At 53.7% G+C, this 10,027-nt stretch overlaps 1 protein-coding gene across 1 annotated transcript; it reads right to left on the bottom strand.

The window, feature by feature from the left end:
* Positions 1 to 3,001: 3,001 nt before the first annotated feature.
* On the bottom strand, positions 3,002 to 9,787 carry RAB25 (RAB25, member RAS oncogene family). The gene is made up of 5 exons (XM_079697075.1): positions 9,550 to 9,787; positions 6,442 to 6,637; positions 4,666 to 4,859; positions 3,712 to 3,792; positions 3,002 to 3,331 (listed from the first exon to the last, which is right to left on the bottom strand). The coding sequence occupies exons 1-5, from the start codon at positions 9,590 to 9,592 to the stop codon at positions 3,219 to 3,221; spliced, it is 627 nt and encodes a 208-aa protein (XP_079553201.1). The 5' UTR covers positions 9,593 to 9,787; the 3' UTR covers positions 3,002 to 3,218.
* Between the last annotated feature and the right edge of the window lie 240 nt (positions 9,788 to 10,027).

Below are 10,027 nucleotides of genomic sequence, written 5' to 3'. Positions count from 1 at the left end.
AATGTCAGTTGCTTTTCCGGGGGAGCATCCTGGGATGGATCGTGGAGACAGGGGCTAGGGGAACTTGGTCCCTCTGGGGCCCTGCAAGTAGATTGGATTTCACTCCCGGGGCTCCCTCTCCCCTCTACCCCTCCCCCTCGGGGGAGCCGGCAGAGTCAAACAAAGAAAGGGATTAAGGAGAAAGGAAGAAGCTGGAGGACTGTGGACTGAGGATCCTGGGGTGTCCCCCCGCCTTCCCCTGCCCTGTCCCAGGGGCGAGTGAGAAGGGGGAAGTCCAGAACTGAGGCCTAGCAGGCCTACGGGAACCCTCAGAGAGGTGTGAGATTTAAGAGAAATAGTTTTTTTTGTTTGTTTTTTTAACCAAAAATGAGAGAGAGAGAAGAAAAAGAAAGAAACCGAGGGGTTTAAAAGAAAAGAATACTACAAAATAATAATTATAATAATAATAATAATTCAAATTTATTTCATATAATCCTAGAGAAAAAGAGAAAGAATTACTAGTTACTTAGTAGATGATATTCAGATAGCTTAAAGTTTAGTAGCATTGAGGGCCCCTGGGTCCAGTAGAATGTATAAAAGTCATAACGAAAAGGAAAATAGAGGAGGGAAGTGGCTGAGTCCACCCTGAGCCGCTCCATCTTCAGATATCAGGGTGGGAGCAGGTTGCTAGGTAAGGTTAGGAGCTTCCTTCCAGTCTGCTGGGGTTGATTCTGAGAATCCTTGGATTTTTAAATTATAGGACAAATAGATGAGGGGCTCAGTTCCCAGGGTCTTTGAAACGATGAACAGTGGTCATTTCAACCAGAGGAGGGCTGGGCTAGGGACAGCAGAGGAGGGAGAGCACATTCACCTGCACCCCTGCTCTGCACCCCAGTACCTGAGGGCCTGGCCATCCTGGCCTTCCCTGTCTGTTGGGCAGCCCTTACTCCGAATATGTCCTCTTGGGGTTCTCTGGGAGGATGGAGACTGCCCAGCTCCAGCCCTCCTGAGGCAACTTCTCCCAGGCCTAACCGAGGAAGTCCTTCTTGAAGTATAACCTCAATCCACTCCACCTCAGATTGATTCAAGAGCCTGGTAGGTCATTTCACCAACAGACACACATGCACACGTTTCTTTCTCAGAGCTTCAAGGGTACTGAGGGGGTGGTCTGTCCCCTTTCCTTGTACCCACTCAATATTCTACTTAGCTTCTGGCCTCCATGGCAGCAGGTGGAGGAACCAACTCAATAATCGTCCTCCTTTAAAGCTGCACTGTGCTTTACAGGTTTGCAAAAGTGCTTTATTATCTCATAGAAGTTAGATTCCAAGAAGGACTTCCCACCCCTTGGGGTAGAGCAGAGATGCTGTCCTTAAAGGCCTGGGAGAACTGGTCCCCAAGGGTACAAAGGCAGGGGGAGGGCAGCAGCGAGTTTGGGTGATCCTGACCCTAATGCTCTGTTCTAGTCCACCTCCATCTGTAAGTGTTCAGGTAGGGGACATCCACTGTGCCCTGGCCCCAGGGCACATCGCCCTCCCCACAGAAAACTGGGGAGCTTGGCTTTTGCTTGTGAGAAATCAACTCGTTTTTTAAGCACTTGCCTTCTACCAACCCCAGCTTGCAATCAGGTCGGGCCCCTCCCTCCTATCCAAGGGGGTGTGGAGGCCCCTTGGCTCTTGGCAAGAAGAGCCTGCTCCATGACACCAATGACTGTCATGCCCCTCCCTGGCCCTAGACCCCAAACACACATCTCCCTCTCCCCAGTTTACTCTTCTCACCCCACCTAGGGACAGATATCCCCCCTGCTCTTTTTGTCCTAGAAACCCCGCTAGTTTGGGAAGGTAGCGTCTGGGGTGGGGAGGGCTTCCCCTTCCCCGCGCGAGGGTACGGGTGGGGTAGGGTGGGTGGGGGGAGACAGCCCTGGGGCAGGGGGAGTGGTCTCTCCACTGTAGAAAGTAGAGTAGGATTGTGGTCAGACTTAATTTGAGGCATCTAGTGAAGACACGTTACAAATCCACCAAAAGGAAAAACGTTTCAAAAGCAAAATAAAGGCGGGAAAAAAACGGACCCATGAATAATCAAGTCAAAGTGATGTTGCACAAAACACAGAGAAACCAAGAAGGGGGAGGGTTAATGTATTAAATGTGCTATTAAGAACTTAATTTTATTAAAAGTATTATTACTTAAGGCTCTGGCCTCTTTCTCTGCATGTGAGTCTGAACCACCTTGGGGTGAGTGGGGTTTTCTCTGGTGTGATTCTGGGTGACCCTGCTCACCTTGCAGGAAGTGGATGGCTCCTGTCTGCCCTCCACAGCTCCCTACTTGCATCTCCAAGTGCTCAACCTCTCTTTTTTCTCCCCATTTACCACCTTCTATTCCTTGGGGGTGCCAGCAGACCTCCTTCCACTCTGCCCTGCAGAACAGGGGAAGGCGAGGCTGGGTGACCTCGACGCTCCCTGGACAGCCAGCTTGTGGACTCGATGGAGAAGGGGCAGAGAGCTGAGAGCCCGACGCTCCCCGCTCATCCCCACCAGGTTCAATCCATCCCTACACACCACACCCCCTCTTCTTCAGGTTCAGGCAGAAACCTGGAAGGAGCACTTAGACCCTCCACCTCCCAGGCTTAAAACCCCTTCCCCAGCACACACAGACAGGGCTAGCCCTGGCTCCCCTTCTCTCAAACATCTCTCCCGCCTCCTCCCCTCACCCCTGGCATCGGAGTGCCCTCAGTTCTTGGCACCAGGGCCCTGGGCACCAGATGGTACCCGCCGATGGTTTCCTTTTGTCTCGCCTTCCAGATACCCCCTCTCTGCCATGCTGTCCTCCCTCCCCTACCTGCCCGGGGGTTGGCAGAGGGAAGGGCGGGCCCCTCCCACCCCCTTGGCACTGTCCCCGGACCACTGGACTCCAGAGGCAGCTGGCCCTGGGGGCCAGTGTATGGTGGGGAGGATGGAGGGAGGGGGAGGGGAAGGGGAACTGGGCCAGAGATGAAGGGGCGGCACCAGGAAGCAGCAGGACGTCCAGGTCTTGATACAAAACACAGCTTTATTGGGGGGCCCTAGTCTGTGAGGGGGTGACCGATAATAGAGATATGTGGGGAGGAGGGGCAGCGCATGAAGACCTTAGAGCTCTGCAGGGCTGCGAACAAGGACCGGCCACTCTGACATCTGGAACCACAGGGCAGGGAAAGCTCCTGGATCTGGGGTGGGAATGGGGGACACCAGAGCGCCAGCAGGGGCAGGTCAGAGGCTGATGCAACAGGCCCTCTTCTCACCAGGGCCCGGCTCACTGCCCAGGGTGAGGGCATTGGTCCGGGTGCTGTTCTGCCTCTGCTTGGACACCTTGGCGAAGATCTCTGTGAGGGCAGAGGGCAGTGGTCAGGTCAGGTGAAGATTTAGAGCCCGCCCTCCTCATACACACTCTACGTGCCCCTTTCTGAACACCGGGGGTTTTGCTAGAAGGAAGAGGCGTTTGGGCACCTGGGTCCCTTCTACTTACGTGGGTGGAGAAGGGCTAAGACTCAGCTCCCTGGTAAGTGTGGCCTTCTGCTTCTTTCCCTAAGCTCCAGCTGAGGGGGTGGGGGGCATACTAGGGAGGCTCTGAGAAGGCTGGGGACCCCCAGAGGGGCTGAGGAATCAGCTAGGGCGGGCGAGGGCTGGGTGTCTGCGTTCCTCACACTGTCCACAGAAGGCTCACGGATGGGATGGGGTGCCTGCTGAATGGCAGGGGCTCTACCTTTGAGGACAGTCTCAAAGGCCAGCTCAACGTTGGTGGAATCCAGGGCCGAGGTCTCCAAGAATAGCAGCCCATTGTTTTCTGACAGGAAAGGAAGCACACCATTAGCTGTGGAGGGCCAACGCGATAATAATAATATTTACTTCATGTTTACCATGTACATTTGCTCTGCACTAAACCCTTGGCATGTGTAGCTCATATAAAACTTAAAACAGGGCTTCCCTGGTGGCGCAGTGGTTGAGAGTCCGCCTGCCGATGGGTTCGTGCCCCAGTCCGGGAAGATCCCACATGCCGCAGAGCGGCTGGGCCCGTGAGCCATGGCCGCTGAGCCTGCGCATCCGGAGCCAGTGCTCCGCGACCGGAGAGGCCACAACAGTGAGAGGCCCGCGTACCGCAAAAAAAAAAAACAAAAAACAAAAAACTTAAGACAACCTGTGAGGTAGGTTTGAATACTAACCCTTTCTTATAGAAGAGGAAACTGAAGCCTAGAAACAGAGAGAATGAATAAAGAACTTGCTTGGTGTCCCACAGCTAGTCATTGGCCAAGAGATGTGAAGCTGGGCCATGGGACTCCACAGCCTACACCCTTAACCACTGTATCTTGCTGCCTCTAAACCCCAGAAAGCCTGGGAAAAGTGTGACTGCAGGTGGTCAAGGGGAGCCCACCTGCTACACTTAAGATCTCTGAGCATTGCAGGGTGGGCTGTCCTAAAACCAACTATGAATAATTGTCCATAAAGACAATCTCAAGGCAAGTGGTGGGACATAAAGAGGGACACAGGGTCACAGAGGGGAGGGCCTAGGAGATTCTGAGGAAGATGGGGTAGAGGTAGGGGATCCTGCGGAGGACGTCCAGGCCGGAGCCCTACGGTGGGAGCAGGGGCTGGGAAGGTGGGATCTGGGATTGCATTGGCAGGGCTGGAGGGGTCAGGCTGGGTCATGGTGGGCTCTCACCAGCGAACATGCGGGCCTCGTCAGTAGGCACCTCTCGGGCCTGGCTGAGGTCACTCTTGTTACCAACGAGCATGACGACGATCGTGGCCTCGGCGTGGTCGTAGAGCTCCTTCAGCCAGCGCTCCACCACGGCATAGGTCTGGTGCTTGGTTAGGTCAAACACCAGTAGGGCCCCCACCGCACCACGATAGTACCTGGGTGGGGGGTAGTGGGGAGGACAGAGGCAAGGTCAGGGCCATCAGGCCCAGCCTCAGAGCAGAGCCCTCAAGCCAAAAGCCAGAGATGAGTACCAGAAGTGGGGAAATATGAAAACTAGAGTCCAGAGACCTAAACCACACAGGGCAGCCCAAAGCTCCCATGTCTGAAGCTGAGCGCCCTCCAGGGATACTGGTCTTGGAGCCTCCGAAGACTCACCTCCCTTCTCCAAAACCACTGGCTCCCTCCTCCTTCCTAGCCCTTCTGCTTCTCCAGGTCTTTTTTCTGATTTTAGCCCCTGCTATTCACCAGTGTATACCAGGGCTCTGGTCAAGACAGCCTCCTAGATGTCCCACCTTTAAGATCTTGACCCACAGTGTCTTCTCTCTCATGGTCATCTTTCTAGGACTAGCTAAATCTCCCCTATCATCTGAGGCATCCTTGCAAGCATCCAGTCTCACTCTTGGAGTTAGATGGAGCTTCTTCAGACTGGTGGTATCTAATTACTCCCATTTTATTGAAGAGTCAACTGAGGCTCGTAAGAGTCAGGTGACCAGGACATCCCTGGTGGCACAGTGGTTAAGAATCCGCCTGCCAATACAGGGGACACGGGTTTGAGCCCTCGTCTGGGAAGATCCCACATGCTGCGGATCAACTAAGCCCGTGCACCACAGCTACTGAGCCTGTGCTCTAGAGCCCGTGAGCCACAACTACTGAAGCCCTCGCGCCTAGAGCCCGTGCTCGCAACAAGAGAAGCCACCATAACGAGAAGCCTACACACCGCAATGAAGAGTAGCCCCGGCTCACTGCAACTAGAGAAAGCCCGTGTGCAGCAACGAAGGCCCAACACAGCCAAAACTAAATAAATAAAATAAACGTTTTTAAAAAAGAGTCAGGTGACCAGTCCAAGAGTAATGGGTATGTATAAACAAAGCCCCTGACTCCTGTGCTGTCCCCCACTACACACACACACACACACACCACCTTTGGCCTAACACTGACTGGGAGACACTCTATGTTTGGTGTCAGGAGACCTACGTTCCTCTGTGTCCTCTGAGTCTTTGTAAAATGCAGCTGAAGGGTCCAGCCCTTCACCTTGTGGTTAGACAGTGAAGGCTGCCAAGTGCAAAGCACTGTGCAGAAGTGAGGGGGTGCTTTTGATCGCAGAACCTGCCCCCATCCCAGCTGCATCCTGATTTCACCTGCTTGAGACTCACACTTCTCATATTTAAAGAGGAATTAATGATAGCACCCTACTCCTGTGGTACTTTGAGGATTACATAAAATGCCCAATGTAAAGTGCCTTGTACCTTCCTGGGCACATAGCAAAGACTTAAGTAAGTGGCGGCGATGACCCCTGTGTTTAGTTCCAGCAGTCAGTATCACTGCAGCCTGTCTCAGACTGTTCGTAGCTCACAGTACTCACGTCTCCTGACTCAGGCCGAAGTGGCCCGTGGTCCCATTCAGGGAACTTGCTGCTGAGTGTCCTTGCCTCCTTCTCCTCCTCCACCTCTCCTCCAGAGGTATGCCCTGACTTCCCCAGCACCCCCGCGCCCCAGGAGACCCCCAGCCCCAGCTCACGCCGAGGTGATGGCTCGGTACCGCTCCAGGCCAGCCGTGTCCCAGATCTGAGCCTTGACAGCAGCGGTGCCCAGCATGACAGTGCGGGTGGAGAACTCAACCCCGATGGTGGTACGGCTGTCGTGGCTGAACTCATTGCGAGTGAATCGGGATAGCAGATTGGTCTTCCCCACGCCTGACTCGCCGATCAGCACCACTGAGGGAGTGGAGAGATAAGGGCTGAGCTTGGAGGGTCTGCCCATCCGAAAAGGGGAGCTGAGCTCAGAAAACTGAGGAGGGAGCCAGGTCTCCTGGCAGAGGCTAGGCTCTGCAACTCTACGTGAATGCATCCATCCAGGGGCAGAAAGGCTGAGCGTTTGAAACAGGCCGTTTAAGAGTTCTAGGCCTGGTCTGTTGTGATGTGGCTGCAGAGTCAACCTGCGATTATGGTGATGGAATGATGTCTATGGGCTGTTTGTGGGTATCGGCATTCAGGGTTGTGAGGTAAGAGGGAGGGTAGGGGCCTGGGGGGAGGTTGCACATTTCTGGGTGGGGGAGTATGAGAACATTGTGCATGTTTCTATGTATACGAGCTGGAAGGACAAGTGGGAGGTTTGTGTGTCTGCGTGGGGAGCAGAGGTGTGAACAGAAGTGGGTGAGGAGAAAGTTTGGCAGGTGACACGTCTGTGGGTGGGGGAAAGGTATGGACGTATGTGTACAAGAAGTTAGGATCCAGTTGTCCCCAAGAAGGGGCAGTCTAGTATGGTTAAGACCGTGGGACTGGGTGTGGGACCAGCTATGTGTGTCCTTCAGCAAGCTATTATCCTCTCTGACCTTTTTCTTATGAAAAAGTGGTAATAACAATAGCATCTATCTTATGGATTGTTGCAAGAAGTAAATGAGATATTGCCCAGGATATAGTGACTGTGCAAAACTGTTACTGTCGTTATTGTTGTTGGTAGGCCAGTGCTTTTACCTTTAGGTTTTCAGGGACGAGGATCCACCATCAGTGGGGCCGTGAAGAGCCTTTAGGCTGGAGGGAAGTATCCAGGGCCCAGCCTTACCCACCATGGGTGAGTTGGGACTGGGGTTAAAATGTGGAGCTGATGTAGGTACAGCTCATAATCTCACTGGCCCTGAGCTACCCAGGGTGGTTCTGGAAAGGCAGGCAGGCACCCCAGGACTGGACACCACATATTCTGGGTGCTGGTCCCCACTCAGCCTCTGACTAGCTGTGTGACCCTGAACAAGTGGCTCACCTTTTCTGGGTCTCAGTTTCCCTGTTTATAAAACCTATAAAGGCCCCCTCCAACTTAAAAAATTCCCTATTTGTTTAGTGCAGGAAAGAGCTGGGAGCTATACGGGTGTGTGTGGATTGTATGGACATGTGTGTGTGTGTGTGTGTGTGTGTGTGTGTGTGTCTGTTCCTGCCTCCCCCCTACTGGGAACCTCATCCCCATCTCATCCCTCCCAGGGGGTGTGCTCTGAGCCCTATCCTCAGGCCCCAAAGGGGCTCAGGGCAAGGGCTTTGGAGTCAGACAGACTTGGGTTTGAGTACTGACTTAGTGACCTTTTGTAAGCTATTTGCTCTGTGTCTCATCCTCATCTGTAAAACTGAGGTACTAATGGTTAACATTTATTGAGCGCCTACTGTGTGCCAGGCACCATCCTGAAGGCTTTACACATATTAACTCATTTAATCCTCACAACAATGCCATAAGGCAAGTACCATTATTAGTATCACCCCATTTTTACAGGGGGGTTAAATGATTTGCACAAGATGGCACAGCTAGTGTGGTAAACGTGAGCTGTGCTGCTCAGATGAGCCTTCTAGGAAGGACTTGCCCCCAGCCGCAGGGAGCGCAGTCAGCACACAGCCTTCAGCTGTTGGCTCCTTCAGCATCTGCTTCTGAGGCAGAGGGCAGCCTCACCTGAGGTCATACCTTTCCTGGGCAGTCTGCACGGAGCGCCCGAGCAAGGAGAGGGGCACCCAGAGCTGCCTGCCCTTGGCCAAGGCTTTGTGATCTTGCCTTGCAGTGTGACTTCTCCCTCTGCCCAATCCTGCATCCTGCCTCTTCCTTTCACTGCTGTTGTGCCACAATAAACATCTTACGCCCCAAACTTCTCAGTGTCTGCTTCTAGTGACCCCAACCTGTAATAACTCGTAAACGGCAGGGCTGAGATCTGAACTCATGCTTTCAAAATGAAAGATAATTTTGGGGTTGTTATGGTGATTAATGAGCCAGTGGCTGGCACATAGTAAGGGTTCAATAAACGACAGGAGTAGTATTGCCCCAGTCTACTGCTAACCCTTACTCTGTCTCCCTTCCTGGGAAAGATGCTGGGAGTACAGGTTTCCCAACCCCTGGTCGACTGAGAGTCCCAGCTCAAGTGAGGGTTGGGCCGAGGCTGGGAGAGGCAGTGGGGTGGGGTGGCTGGAGAGGAACCATAGGGCAGCCAGTCCACCCTGCCCTGAAGGAGGTGTGCAAGTGGGGGCGGGGAACACTAGACTGACCAAACACAGGGGCGAGATAAAGGAGCAGGAAAGATACATGCGGGCTTCCAGGGACAGCCAAGTTGAACCCAGTTCCTGGTATTTGAGCCCAAGGGGTCTGCCAAGGGGCAGACAGACAAAGCCATGGCGCTGAGGGGTCCTCCAGGTTCTATTAGACCCTTCTCCCAATCATTACATCTTCCCTATGGCTTTCTCCAGCGCTATGACGGGATAGATCTATCCTATCTCTCCTTTCCTGTACAGCTGCCTAGAAAGGTGACTTTCTTCCTCTTAAGTCTGCTTGTTTCCCCTTCTTCTCAGGAGGGAATCCTCCATCTCTGGTGCTGCAGTGGCTGACTATTCCTAGGGGTTTGGGCTTCCATTAGGAACAGGGCAGAGGAGCCTAACTTGGCACCATTAAGGGGTGATCGGCATTATTTACTAGAGCATTCTGGCAGCGCCAGTAAACAGACCCTCCCCCACTCCTTAGGCTTTCTTTCTTATCCAAAGGAATGATGAGCCCTAGGAGGTAGGTCCTGCTAAGTGATTAAAAAGCAGGAAGGGGCCTCTGGCTCTGTTGTGCTCTTCCTGGGTCTCTCTCAGGCATTCCTCTTTCTCTACAGACCCCGACTCACCCTTGAAGACAAAGTTATAATCTTCCTCGTTTCTGTTCCCCATCTTGGCTCCACATGGAGGGCACAAGTGTCTTCGAGGGCAGAGGTGATGGGTCTATGCGTCGGCTCAATGCCCTCAACCCTCAGCTCTCAAGAGACCTGGAGTCGCCCTTCCTCTCATCGGGAGTAAAGAGACTTCTGCAGCCAGAGGGATCGAGGGCCGACTTCAGGCTAGCCAGGGCCTAGGGGGGCTCAGCTGTGGCAGGTGGCGGTGCGGTAAGGAAGCTGAGAGGACGGAAGCTGAGAACAGGAACAGCGAGCGGCTGGAGACCTGGGGCCCAGGTGGGTGGAGAGACAATGACGTCAGACAGGTTAGACAGGTTGGGTGTCTGCTCTCAGCCTGGGCTCCCGCAAGCAGGCGAGCAGGCTCAAGGGAGTGACAATGGGGGCAGCTGGGACAGGGACAGGACCTTCACAGAACCAGCTGAGAGGATGGAAT

Source organism: Hyperoodon ampullatus (genome assembly GCF_949752795.1).
Source record: "Hyperoodon ampullatus genome assembly, chromosome: 2".
NCBI classification, from domain to species: Eukaryota; Metazoa; Chordata; class Mammalia; order Artiodactyla; family Ziphiidae; genus Hyperoodon; species Hyperoodon ampullatus.
Note: the sequence above shows the minus strand (reverse complement) of the source record. Positions and strands in the feature narration are given on the sequence as shown.

Coding starts and splice junctions, on each gene's coding strand:
- RAB25 (XM_079697075.1), bottom strand. CDS start 9,592: ATGGGGAACAGAAACGAGGAAGATTATAACTTTGTCTTCAAGG. Junction 6,638..9,549: donor TTATAACTTTGTCTTCAAGG/GTGAGTCGGGGT, acceptor CCACTCCCTCAG/TGGTGCTGATCGGCGAGTCA. Junction 4,860..6,441: donor TACCGAGCCATCACCTCGGC/GTGAGCTGGGGC, acceptor CCCCCCACCCAG/GTACTATCGTGGTGCGGTGG.